The sequence below is a fragment of the Salmo trutta genome, chromosome 7 (genome assembly GCF_901001165.1).
Source record: "Salmo trutta chromosome 7, fSalTru1.1, whole genome shotgun sequence".
NCBI classification, from domain to species: domain Eukaryota; kingdom Metazoa; phylum Chordata; class Actinopteri; order Salmoniformes; family Salmonidae; genus Salmo; species Salmo trutta.
Window position 1 is genome coordinate 28,556,977 of NC_042963.1, and position 14,499 is coordinate 28,571,475.

General features: G+C 40.2%; 1 protein-coding gene across 8 annotated transcripts in view; it reads right to left on the reverse strand.

The window, feature by feature from the left end:
• Positions 1-502: 502 nt before the first annotated feature.
• Positions 503-14,499, reverse strand: part of nap1l4a (nucleosome assembly protein 1-like 4a) — a 64,350-nt gene continuing 50,353 nt past the window's right edge. For 6 of the 8 annotated variants that reach the window (XM_029758505.1, XM_029758500.1, XM_029758499.1 and 3 more), the window contains 4 exons: positions 12,339-12,458; positions 12,114-12,149; positions 11,968-12,012; positions 503-2,250 (listed from right to left, as the gene is read on the reverse strand). In XM_029758505.1, the coding sequence (XP_029614365.1) occupies positions 2,212-2,250; positions 11,968-12,012; positions 12,114-12,149; positions 12,339-12,458 (240 nt within the window). In that variant the 3' untranslated portion in view covers positions 503-2,211. Of the gene's footprint in view, positions 2,251-4,086; positions 4,126-11,715; positions 11,894-11,967; positions 12,013-12,113; positions 12,150-12,338; positions 12,459-14,499 lie in introns of those variants that run through there. The other 2 variants (XM_029758502.1, XM_029758501.1) reach the window with 2 other exon arrangements.

Here is a 14,499-nt window from a genome sequence, read left to right on the forward strand (position 1 = left end):
CAGGTCTATAATAGTATCTTAACAGCCTTTATATCTGTTTAAAGAAAGGAGTATATATATATATATATATATATATATACACACACACACACACACACACACACACATATATACACACACATATATACACACACACACATATATACATACATACACATATATATACACATATATATATACATACACATACATACATACACACACAGCCTGGCAGAGCGGTTTTATGTGCTGACAATGGAAGCTGATAAGAGTTTCTTTACTCTGCTGGTCTCGGGAAGAAAGACCGAGTACAAATGTATCTGACACCGAGATACTTTACATGTGGTCTCGAGACTGGTACTACTAGTAGATCGCTACTTTATTAATCACAGAAGGGACACCTGCATGTGTAACTCAGAGCTTAATGTAACAGTATTCAGTGGTACAATTACTTTAAATGAATATCAGATATTACCCACCCACTGCAATAAACATGGCCAGACACACAAAAACAATTACCGGAAACAGTCTGTCACACAACTTTAATAGAATATTAACTAATTCTGTACAAATTGAAAATAATATTGCGCAAGTAACAAATTGTGAGGAACCAGATAAAGCCATTTCTAGCACAAGGTCCAATTAGGTGGGGAGGTTGAAGACGTCACCGTGGCTTCTAGAGATCGGTCCTTTCAAAAACGAGGGCTCTACAATCTTTATTTAAAAAAGGGGGGATATGTGTGGTAAAGCACTGTAACGATGACCACCATAACCAGCATCAACGTGCTGATAGGATCAAGTACATGGGCAACCGGTTGTCTCATGTTTGGGGAGACATTCTATAGACAAATAGGCATTCTTAGGAGAGTAATACATGTTTAAATGTCATTGTATGTTAGCAGGAATATGGACAGAACATGTTTGGTGGTGGAGGGGTTGGATTGGTAGCCTTCTGTAACGATGGGCACCGTTTATGATGGCTGCATGAACTGCCACAACACCTCAACCTTCTCTGGCCCAATTCCAAACATCCTTATTTCCTTCCCTTAACATATATCCGAGGACTGGATAGGTATGTTTTATGTTCTACTAATGTTAAGCTTTAAATGTTACCATCTTGTACTGCTATCCCTTTTCTTGGTTAAGTGTGTTGTGTAAATCGCACTTTCAAACCAAATAACCCTGTACACGTATCCGCAATATGGTAATAACTCCACCTAAACCTCTAAAAGGCCGGATTGTTATAACATCAACTATATAATATCTGTTATATTGCTTAAACCTACAAGGTCCTTTCAGATCAGCTAAAAGGGACAAATAAGGAACAATAGGTTTAGGATCATGCCATTGTTTTTCTATAAATGTATTAGAATGGCTGACCATGAGAAGTGTAGCCATATTTAGTTAAGCCCTACGAGTCCGGGCACAGTCAAAGCAGTAGTATGGCAAGAAATTCTCAAAACGCTTAAAACCATTTCACATATTAAAAAATACAATTTGGCAGTATAAACATTTTGTTAGTCTTGCAAAGCCTGGGAAAGAAGGGACAAATGTTTGTTGGGCATTTGCATGGTGAATGAGAATGGGCCTTATCTATTGTGGTTGGGGCCTAAAATACTTTCCCATTATGCACCACTTCATACAGCTGCATGAAACCAGAATAAATAGTCCAAGGACATGAACATTAGAAAATAAAATCAAATTGAGAGTAATACACCGTGTCTATTAAAAACACCATAAAGAAAAAAATTAAAGAAAAAAAAAAACTTGTCAGCAACCCCAGTGATGTATTAAGTCAAACCTGTTCAGCAGTTTCCTGGTAAATTAACACGTATCTTATTGGCCTTATAAAACCCTGAGTAACTGATTTTCTGTGAAAACTAAAGTTCGGGATCCATCCATTCAATATTTTTTTTATTTGAATATTCTGAGGTTCTCGGCATTAGTCACCTACTTGCGAAGTAGACTAACTCTACGTTGCCGTGGTGAATTGTTTAAAGTCCAAGTCGCTTCTTAATTGGTTATGAATGAAGCTAAAACAAAGAGGGCGGGGGACAGGACAGCAGAAAAATGGGCATGCATGTATTAAAAACACTGTTTGGTTGTGTTCTATTGCGTTTGTATGAGAGTTCATAAGGGGCGGAGCCAACAGGGGCGGGAAGACCTGCTGATTGGATGAGGACTGATTTGATGGACAGCAGGACCTCGGCCAAGTTCCCCTGGTCACCACGGTTACTGCTGTTTGCACTCGGCAGGCTGGGGCTCTTCTTTCTGAGGGGAGGAAGGAGAGAGAGATGAGAGCTAAGGGGAAGGGTTGAGGGAAGAAGACGACAGAGGGGTGGATGAGGTTGAAGGAAACAGGCAGAGATAGTCAGCTAATTGAACTAGTGTCAAAAGAACAGATCAAGCCAAGAGGAGAAAAAGTTACGAAAGAGAGCTTGGAGACGAGTGAAAAGGGTGACAAGGGGAGAATCTCAATTGGGCTGGAATAAGTTTGTTTTTGACCAAGTAATGAGAAGAGGGAGTTAGGCTTTAGTGAGACATCGGGAACTACTTGAGAATAAAGGATAGAGCGGTACAACTAAAAAAAAGAAATACATTGGAAAGATTGAGTGAAAGCAACAGACTGGGTTCTGACCGGGTTGTGAAGAGACGGGAGTTAACCCTCTAGAGTATACCCCTTTATTTGAGGCACTAAACTATATTTTACACACACACATACACACCAAAAATATAAATGCAACAATTTTACAGAGTTACGGTTCATATAAGGAAATCAGGCAATTTAAATAAATGAAGCTCTAATCTATGGATTTCACATGACTGGGCAGGGGCGGAGCCACGGGTGGGCCTGGGAGTAAGTAGGGGTGGGTGGGCCACCCACTGGGAGCCAGGCCCAGCCAATCAGAATGAGTTTATCGCCACAAAAAGTATTTATTACAGACAAACTCAGTTTCGTCAGCTATCTGAGTGGCTGGTCTCAGACGATCCCGCAGGTGAAGAAGCCAGATGTGGAGGTCCCGGGCTGGCGTGGTTACATGTGGTCTGCGGTTGTGAGGCCAGTTGGCTGTACTGCCAAATTTTCTAAAACGACGTTGTAAGCGGCTTATGGTAGAGTAACGAACATTTATTTCTCTGGCAACAGCGCTAGTGGACATTCCTGCAGTCAGCATGCCAGTTGCACGCTCCCTCAACTTGAGACATCTGTGGCATTGTGTCGTGTGACAAAACTGCACATTTTAGAGTGGCCTGTTACTATCCCAGGCACAAGGTGCACCAGTGTAATGATCATGCTGTTTTAAATCAGCTTCTTGATATGCCACACGTCAGGTAGATGGATTATCTTGGCAAAGGAGACATGCTCACTAACAGGGATGTAAACACATTTGTGCACAAAATATTTGAGAAATACGTTTTTGTGCATATGGAAAATGTCTAGGATCTTTAATTTCAGCTTATGAAACATGGGACCAACACTTTACATTTATATTTTTGTTCAGTATACTTCCATACATTTTTTAAACTGGTACCAGGCTGTCTTGAGGCTTTAGGCATCCTAGAGACTCACATCTTCGCAGAGGGGTCACAGTGTGTAGCCCAAACGGTTCAGATGCTACAGACAGAAGTTGGCAGATCGGATGTACCACAAGACCCGCAACGCTTGTGGGGATCGTAGAGCAAAACGGAGAACACCATCGTGTTCACCATCTTTCCATAGAGGGGTCATAATAGTTTGTGAGTTAACCTTTTGGACGCTACAGACGTTTTCATGGGAAGAACGATTTTCGGGATGTCTCATGGTCTGACAAACACATGCAGAAGGGTGACGTGGATTGAGATGCAGCCCATGCAACAAACAAAAAAACATCTCCATCTTAAAAGGACAGATTTTGATTGGGATTGTTTTATTATGCTAATTAAATTTCCATGGGGCAGCGGACATCGACTCTAGGGGGTTAAACTTGACAACAGAATGAAGGATGGAGTGATGGATAAAGAAATGTCTGGATAGAGAAAAGGAGAAAGGTGTGGCTGGAGAGAATGAGAAGTGAGCCAAGACAGAAATACAAAGTACAGAATGCAGTGTCATTTTAATTTCTCCCTTACCTAGAAATGCATGGGGTGAGAATGATTGATTGCTTATGCCTGTAATGGGAGGAACAGGGGGAGGGGAGAGACAATAACAATGGTCAGGAACAAAACCATAGGGTTATTCAGATAGAAACGCAATATACTGACAGGGAGTGATGTTGGATCTACATTATGCTGTATTATATTCTGTAAGGCCATACGCGTTTAATTTACTGTATAACAGAGACACACCACATCACATAAAATAAAAGTAAAAAAAGCCAAATCATATGATTCACTTCGTCAATGTAGTAGTTGGGGTTCGGTTTAATCGCAGTGAATTGAATCATGGTAATAAATGTAAAAAATCATTTGTGAATCATGAACAGTAAAACATTTTGTTTTGCTGTAACCTTTTAGATTGTGTTGCTGCAAAAACGTATTTTGTAGAATGATTTAAAAACATTCAATTTATTGTACATTGCAACTCAATAGATGCTAATAGTCAGCCTGAAATAAACACTTCTATAGATATATACTACCGTTCAAAAGTTGAGTCACTTAGAAATGTCCTTGTTTTTGAAAGAAAAGCACATTTGTCCATTAAGATCACATCAAATTGATCAGAAATACAGTGTTAACTTGTTCATGTTGTAAATGACTATTGTAGCTGGAAACAGCAAATTGTTTATGGAATATCTACATAGGTGTACAGTGGACCATTATCAGCAACCATCACTCCTGTGTTCCAATGGCACGTTGTGTTCGCTAATCCCAGTTTATAATTTCAAAAGGCTAATTGATCATTAGAAAACCCTTTTGCAATTATGTTATTTCTCATGGTCTGAGTCATTTAAGTGTCTTCTGGCAAACTCCAAGCGGGCTGTCATTTGCCTTTTACTGAGGAGTGGGTTATGTCAGGCCACTTTATCATAAAGGCCTGGTTGTTGGAGTGCTGCAAAGATGGTTGTCCTTCTGGAAGGTTCTCCCATTTCCACAGAGGAACTCTTGAGCTCTGTCTGAGAGACCATGTTCTTGGTCACCTCCCTGACCAAGGCCCTTCTCCCACGATTGCTTAGTTTGGCTGGGCGGCCAACTCTACGAAGAGTCTTGGTGGTTCCAAACTTCTTCCATTTAAGCATGATGGAGACCACTGTTCTTGGGGACTTTCAATGCTGAAGACATTTTTTGGTACCCTTCCCCAGATCGGTGCCTTGACACAAACCTGTCTTGGAGCGCTACAGACATTTCCTTCGACCTCCTGGCTCGTTTTTTGCTGTGACATGCACTGTCAACTGTGAGACATTTTATAGACGGGTGTTTGCCTTTCCAAATCATGTCCAATCAATTGAATTTGTGCATAGGCAATACGGTAAACTATCAGACAGATAGACGAAGGTATGTGTAACGTCGTCGCTCTGAAAATAGACAGCGCTTAGTTTTTGTTACATTTGATTTTATGTGCCAACATAATTGGACAAGCTAAATGTGGACAATTTGCCAAATGGATAGCCTAGGCCAGGGGTTCAAGCTTTTTCATGTCAAGGATCCCCAAATATGAGGACTCCCTACAAAAAAAACAAAAAAAGTGTGAAAGCGGAGCAACTCATCCTGGGCTTAACGCACAACACTGCACATCACAAGAACGGTTTCAAAATAAAAAGTCATATATAGCCTCTTTACTGTGAGACGATATGCAAAAATGGCAAGCCTATTTCAATTAAGCGCTTAATGAAAAATAAACGTTCCTTGTTGGCTACAGATGCATTTTGTTGGTCCGACATTTTACAATTTGGAACGAATTTAAACTTGTTAACCGATTAATGGTGGTCGGTTAAATTGGCAGCAAAATTGAACGAAATGTGAAACCCTATTATTCATTTGCCTGACTCGTCCTGAATTCACACTGAACAAAAACGCAACATGTAAAGTGTTGATCCCATGTTTCATGAGCTGAAATAAAATGCCAGAAACGTTGCATATGCACGAAGAATATTTCTCAACACAGAAATGCACACATCCCTATTAGTGAGCTTTTCTCCTTTGCCAAGATAATCCATCCACCTGACAGGTGTGGCATATAAAGAAATGATTAAACAGCATGATCATTACGTCTGTAATAAAGCCATTCTGTGGGGAAAAACTAATTCCGATTGGGTTGGCCTGGCTCCCTATAACCCCATGCACACCCACAGCCCAAGGTGCATCTCATTAGAAATGTAGTCTTGTTGGCTTGTGAATGAGGTGCACGCTCTTCGTTATTTATCTTCCCTATTGAACATACTATTCTCCGTCTTAAATATTATCGTTTATTTAGATATTAGAATACCTGAGGATTAATTAGAAACATTGTTTGACTTGTTTGGATGAACTTTACTGGTAACTTTTTGGATTAGTTTGTATGCATGTGGAACGAGTGGATTACTGAATCAAGTGTGCCACCTAAATGGACATTTTTGGGATATAAAGGACTTTATCGAACAAAACAACCATTCATTGTGTAGCTGGGACCCTTGGGATTGCAAACAGAGGAAGATCTTCAAAAGAGAAGTGATTTATTTAATCGCTATTTGTGATTTTGTGACGCATGTGCTGGTTGAAAAAGTATTTTGGTGTGGGGAGCTGTCCTCAGATAAATCGCATGGTATGCTTTCGCCGTAAAGCCTTTTGAAATCTGACAAGGCGGTTGAATTAACTTCTTATGGATGGTGGCAGTATTGAGTAGCTTGAATGACTGATGTGCCCAGAGTAAACTGCCTGCTACTCACGCTCAGAAACTAAGATATGCATATTATTAGTAGATTTGGATAGAAAACACTGAAGTTTCTAAAACGGTTCGAATGATGTCTGTGAGTATAACAGAACTCATATGGCAGGCAAAAACCTGAGAAAAAAATCCAAACAGGAAGTGTTTGTAGTTTTTCAAGTGATTGCCTATACAAACTAGTGTCTGTGGGGTCATTTTGCACTTCCTAAGGCTTCCACTAGATGTCAACAGTCTTTAGAAACTTGTTTGATGGGGATGAATAAGGGGATGAATAAGAGCTCCTGTAGTCAGATGAGTGTCATCTGATGAAGATCAAAGGTTAGTGATTAATTTTCTCTCTATTTCTGCTTTTTGTGACTCCTCTCTTTGGCTGGAAAATGGCTGTGTTGTGTGTGTATAGGCGCTGACCTAACATAATCATATGGTTTGCTTTCGCCGTAAAGCCTTTTTGAAATCAGACACGGTGGCTGGATTAACAAGTAAAGCTTTAAAATGGTGTATAATACTTGTATGTTTGAGGAACTTTAATTATGATATTTTTGTTGTTTTGAATTTGACACCCTGCACTTTCACTGGCTGTTGTCATATCGATCCCGCTAACGGGATTCAAGCCATAAGAAGAAGTTAAGCTTTTAACGTGGTAAGACACTTGTATTTTCATGAATGTTTAATATTATGATTTTTGTATTTTGAATTTCACGCTCTGCAATTTCACCGGTTGTCGTCGTAGGTGTCCCGCTAGCGGTTCATGTGCCAAAAGAGGTTAAGTACAGTGGGGGGAAAAATGCAAATCAATTTATAACATTTCTGACATGCGTTTTTCTGGATATTTTTGTTGTTATTCTGTCTCTCACTGTTCAAATAAACCTACCATTAAAATTATAGACTGATCCTTTCTTTGTCAGTGGGCAAACATACAAAATCAGCAGGGGATCAAATACTTTCCCCCCCACTGTAAATACAGGCATGCACCACATTACTACAAGACAAAACAGCTCAATCAAGCCTGATGGTCTTGTAAGTATAAAACCAAAGCTTGCAATTCATTAAATAAAAAAATAAAAACATGAAAAGGTAGCGCGTGGTGTGAAGAAAACAATACTTTACCCTGTATGTGGTACAAATCACATTATTGTGGAAGCACCTCTTCTAAGAGTATGAATAAAGCTGTTTGAGAAGGTTTGAATCCTAATCAACCTGCCTACACATAGTCTGAAGTAGAATACCAACATAGCTACTGTAGTAGGTCAAAGCTGTGTGCTGGAAAACCTTGGCGGAAAAGTTGTTCCTTTTTTCGGCTTCAAAGACTGTCACTTCAAACGTCGTTTTTGGTTTTTAATCCCCATGTTTTTTTACACCGGAAGGTGATGAACAACATAATAAATCAATAAGGCCCGAGTGGGTGTGGTATATGACCAATTGAACAGCTAAGGGCTGTTCAATGCAATGCAGAGTGCCTGGATACAGCCCTTAGCCGTTGTATATTGGCCATATACCACAAACCCGAGGTGCCTTATTGCTATTATGAACTGATTACCAACGTAATTATAACAGTAAAAAGTCAAATGTTGTCAAACCCATAACACGGCATCCAGCCAATCAGCATCCAGAGCTTGAACAACAGTTTATACAGCATAACACATGCTCTTCTTGTGAACCCTCACAATGTTGTGTTTTATTGATTTTATTTATTGATAAGATCCCAGCTCATAATCCTACTGATCAAAGCAAATTGGCAAGACGAGGCGTGACCGTGACTATATCATAGTCATCCGCCTCAGTGGAAATTACTTGGGGGACACAAAGGGGACAGTTGTCGTGAGTCAGACGCGAGCTGATTTGGAGGTAGTCATCTGAATGTTGGATGTTCCAGTGGGAAGACATTAACAAGTGCATAAAGACAGCCCGGGGCCCTGTCAACTAGCTGGTGTTGGCATTTCTCAGTGACAGGCGCGTGACAGTCACAAAATTGTGTCAGCTGGTGATTGTCAAGCAATAACTGTCGGTCTCAAGGTAATTGATCGTTAACAAACACATTTAGCATCTCCTGGCTTCCACATATAGCCTACAATCCACTGATGCTGACGTTTGGAACATCTACATTTTGAAAAGTTAAATCCATTATGTATTTTAGACAGGTCTAAAGAAACATATGAAGAAAATATACATTTCAGAAGAACAGAATAGCATACTCTGAGTTGTCCTTATGTTAGGTCCTGATCTGGCTATGCCAAATGGCTGTGGACTACACTAGTTCAGGATTTCCGTAGAATTCTGTGGCATTATTTTATAGTATGAAGAATACAATTGAACAAAGCTGAATAAAATAGAAAGGATATTTTCACCAAACGATTTGAGGGAGTGTGCACATGCAGCTATTCTGTGTTGAACAGTTAACAAAAAAAAAGGTATTCCTATATGCTTAGGGTGATTAACGTAACTTTAGTTGGTCTACAAACATTGGGCTAGATGTTTTGATTTTTAATACATTGTAAGGCTGTATGATGCGACTAATGATTTGAAAAAAGGTCGCTTGAAAAGGTATGAGTTCTGCTTTGTTTTTTGGGCAGGCTGTCACTCATTAACAATTTGACAAGCACTTAATAATGCCTAGAATTTCACAGTGGCTGTGTGGCTGTAATGCATCCTAAAAAAAATCCATGCATTTTGCGGCCAGTGCACCCTTCTCCAGTGCTGCGCGATCAATCACGTGATCGGCTCTCCCACAGAACTACAAATGAAGACAGACACATCAGGGACACAACTGCGCGCGTCCTTATCCAATTCCGAGGTGCATATTGAAGATATTGGAAGAACTGTCCACATTTACTTTGTCAGCCAACAATATGAGTAGGCCTAACGAACAGCAAAAGCACTAGACTATGTCAATCTACTATCCCCCATAGTACAAAGGTCAACCTACTCTATTCTGTGCGAGAAATAAATATTCCAAACATAGTCTGGGACAGTTGTGGGATGCGATAGATCCCAAATTAATACAACTACTAGCATAAAAAAACCTGTTTTAAGCAATGAGCCTGACGCAACAAATGAGAACATTTAGCTCAAAATGTTGATAAACTATTAGGCTATTTCTTCACATAAGCGCAGCAATGCGTACACGGCAGTAGGATAAGCGCTAATGTCCATTTCCAATTATGCATGTAATGCTTTTACTATAAAATGTGAAAATGACCTTCCCTAAACTTGAAACTCACGCACAGCTTGAGTGGAGTTAAGATTAATGTGCTTCATTTTAAATAAGCTCTTTGGCCACTTTAGTTGTGATACAAACCTTATTGAAACATATAGGCCTATGGGCTAGGTACATGAGGTGTGAGGCTATGATTCGGCATTGTTTCTTTAGCTGGGCATCATTCACAAGTGATAATATATAATTCACAAGTGATAGGTTAATATTGTCACCCATCACACTATTCTTGATGTAATCTTGTCTTTACACATACTAAATAATAAAGGGGCAAGGGGGATACCTAGACAGTTGTACAACTGAATGCCTTCAACTGAAATGTGCCTTCAACATTTAACCCAACCCCTCTGAATCAGAGAGGTGTGGGGGGCTGCCATAATCAACATCCATGTCTTCAGCGCCTGGGGAACAGTGTGTTAACTGCCTTGCTCAAGGGCAGAACGACAGATTTTTACCTTGTCAGTTCGGGGATTCGATCCAGCAATTTTGTATAAGCAAGCTAACATCAGCTAGTTTGCTACATCGCCAATCAACATATGTTTGCATTTATAGATTAACCTCAGCTTGAATACCACCATATAGCTAGCTATATACAGTAGCTAGGTTTGTTTGCATACATTTATGACTGGCAGCATGGTACAAGTAGCTGTGTGGTTGTTGAACAAGCGATCCCAAATTTAATTGCTAATAAAAAAATTCTGATATGTTCTGTCGCAGCCGGCTGCGACCGGGAGGTCCATGGAGCGATGCACAATTGGCCCAGCGTCGTCCGGGTTAGGCCGGCAGGGAAATCCTTGTTTCATCGCGCACTAGCGACTCCTGTGGCGGGCCGGGCGCAGTGCACGCTCACCAGGTCGCCAGGTGTACGGTGTTTCCTCCGACACATTGGTGCAGCTGGCTTCCGGGTTGGATGTGCATTGTGTCAAGAAGCAGTGCAGCTTGTTTGGGTTGTGTTTCGGAGGACGCATGGCTCTCGACCTTCGCCTCTCCCGAGTCTGTACGGGAGTTGCAGCGATGAGACAAGACTAACTACTAACAATTGGATACCACGAAATTGGGGAGAAAAAAAAAGGGGGTAATTTTTTCCGTTTTTAATTTTTATTCTGATATGTGGTAACAGACAGCTCATGATGAGAGGCGGGGAGTGTGTGGTGCACCTACAATCAATTGATTAGCGAATATTCGAGATTAGTGTCATATTGGCTTACATATGATGGTAGGGAGATTTGAATTTAACACTGAGCTTCAACTAATGCATATTATAGATGTGACAATAATATACTATGATTATAGCATAGTAAAATTATAAATGTAAAATATCAAACTGTTATTAGATCTAGCCTACTTGTAAATGTTCAACAAAATATTCATAAGCTGCCTATGAACTACAATTGGGATAATTTTCTTAAAATCTATTGACCTGAGAACAACATTTTTAAAAAAGTATAAAAAAAATTAATTGAGACATGATTAAATGCAATAAAAACAATGAATGGTGCTATAAAAATGTAAGTGACCTGTAATTAACACGTTCATTTTGACAGTCCTCGTTATAACAATGTTTTGTGAAGGGAAATAATATGATAAGCAGTTGGGGCTAGGAGGCTACTTCCTTTGACACACATGTACCTGGGTGAGGAGAACCATCAGTTGGGGCTAGGAGGCTACTTCCTTTGACACACATGTACCTGGGTGAGGAGAACCATCAGTTGGGGCTAGGAGGCTACTTCCTTTGACACACATGTACCTGGGTGAGGAGAACCATCAGTTGGGGCTAGGAGGCTACTTCCTTTGACACACATGTACCTGGGTGAGGAGAACCATCAGTTGGGGCTAGGAGGCTACTTCCTTTGACACACATGTACCTGGGTGAGGAGAACCATCAGTTGGGAACACACTCAAGAAGCATGTCCACTAGCAGTACTGCATAAATACTGACCTTAGGGTCAAAGTCTCCCTCGTCATCATCATCACCATCCTGCTCCTAAATCACAAGAAACAGTAAATAATGACAATTATCCATAGTATCTTCCATTTCAAACATTTTTAACAAATAAAGATATTCATATCCAATCCTCTCCTTACCTCTTCATCTCCCTCCTCCAGCTCTTCCTCCTCAAACTGCACAGACAAGAGGACAACAGTGTTACACATTCTGTTACAGCTCCCAATTGCAAATACACACCACATACAAAGTTGTGGAAATGGAAAACTCTTGATTAATGAACTTATGACAGACTCAATAGATTCGCTCATGTTATAACATGCATTTGCTGTATGCCTAAATGTGTGAGTGTGTTTGACACGTACACTTTCGTCATCCTCCAGTGCCTCTCCAGTGAAGTAGAGCACAGCTCGGGGGACTATCCTCTCACGGAAGAAATGGCCAATCTCAAAGTCTGTGGCTAAGGTGAACTCGGCGTCCTCGTCCTGGGGAGACAGTTGTTTTTTAAAAGACATCATAGGCCACTTTCCTAGACACAGATACAGCCCAGACCAGGGCCAGTATTCAGAAAACTTCTCATAGTAGGAGTGCTGATCTAGGATCCATTTCCGCTTTTATATTAATTAATGGAAAGGGGAACCTGCTCCTAGATCAGCAATCCTACTCCGAGATGTTTTGTAAATACAGGCCCTGGACAAAAAGCCTTATGAATGGGAAACCATAGAAATCCCTTTTTTAGTCCAGGATTAGGCTTCTGTCAAAGTTTTATTTTTTTATTTCACCTTTCTTTAACCAGGTAGGCAAGTTGAGAACAAGTTCTCATTTACAACTGCGACCTGGCCAAAATAAAGCAAAGCAGTTCGACACATAACAGAGTAAAACATTGAGTAAAACAAACATACAGTCACTAATACAGTAGAAAAATAAGTCTATATACAATGTGAGCAAATGAGGGGAGATGAGGGAGGTAAAGGCAATAAATAGGCCATGGTGGCAAAGTAAATACAATATAGCAATTAAAACTGAAATGGTAGATTTGACAGTAGATGAGTGTGCAAAGTAGAAATACTGGGGTGCAAAGGAACAAAATAAATAAATACAGTAGGGGAGGTGGTAGTTGTTTGGGCTATTTATAGATGGGCTATGTACAGGTGCAGTGATCTGTGAGCTGCTCTGACAGCTGGTGCTTAACTTGTTATGGATAGGGGTCAGTATTTTCACGGCCGGATAAAAAAACGTACCCGATTTAATCTGGTCATTACTCCTGCCCAGAAACTAGAATATGCATATAATTAGTAGCTTTGGATAGAAAACACTCCAAAGTTTCTAAAACTGTTTGAATGGTGTCTGAGTATAACAGAACTCATTTGGCAGGCCAAAACATGAGAAGATTCTGTTCAGGAAGTACCCTGTCTGACCATTTCTTGCCCTTCTTGATTATCTTTATCCATTACAAAAGGATCTCTGCTGTTACGTGACACTTCCTACGGCTCCCATGGGCTCTCAGAGCCCGGGAAAAACGTAATTGACGTAATTCCAAGCCCTGGCTGAAACACACGAGCGCTTTTGCTAAGTGGTCTATGAGCTGACAAAGGGACTCATGCTCGTGCACGATACGACACCATGTTTTTATTCTATCGTCTCTGAACGGATTCAACGACTCCCGGTCGGAATATTATCGCTTTTTTACGAGAAAATTATTTTAAACAGCGGTTGACATGCTTCGAAGTACGGTAATGAAATATTTAGAAATCTTTTGTCACGAAATGTGCCATGCGCGTGACCCTTATTTACCATTCGGATAGTGTCTTGAACGCACGAACAAAACGCCGCTGTTGGAACATAACTATGGATTATTTTGGACCAAACCAACATTTGTTATTGAAGTAGAAGTCCTGGGAGTGCATTCTGACGAAGAATACCAAAGGTAATCAAACTTTTCTAATAGTAAATCGGAGTTTGGTGAAGGCTAAACTTGCTGGGTGTCTAAATAGCTAGCCCTGTGATGCCGGGCTATCTACTGAGAATAATTGTAAAATGTGCTTTCACCGAAAAGCTATTTTAAAATCGGACATATCGAGTGCATAGAGGAGTTCTGTATCTATAATTCTTAAAATAGTTGTTAGGTTTTTTGTGAACGTTTATCGTGAGTAATTTACCGGAGGTTTGCGGGGGGTATGCTAGTTCTGAACTTCACATGCGAATGTAAAAAAGCTGGTTTTTGATATAAATATGAACTTGATTGAACAAAACATGCATGCATTGTATAACATAATGTCCTAGGGTTGTCATCTGATGAAGATCATCAAAGGTTAGTGCTGCATTTAGCTGTGGTTTTGTTTTTTGCGACATATGCTAGCTTGAAAAATGGGTATCTGATTATTTCTGGCTGGGTACTCTGCTGACATAATCTAATGTTTTGCTTTCACTGTAAAGCCTTTTTGAAATCGGAGAGTGTGGTTAGATTAACGAGAGTTATCTTTAAAATGCTGTAAAATAGTCATATGTATGAAAAATGGTTATCGG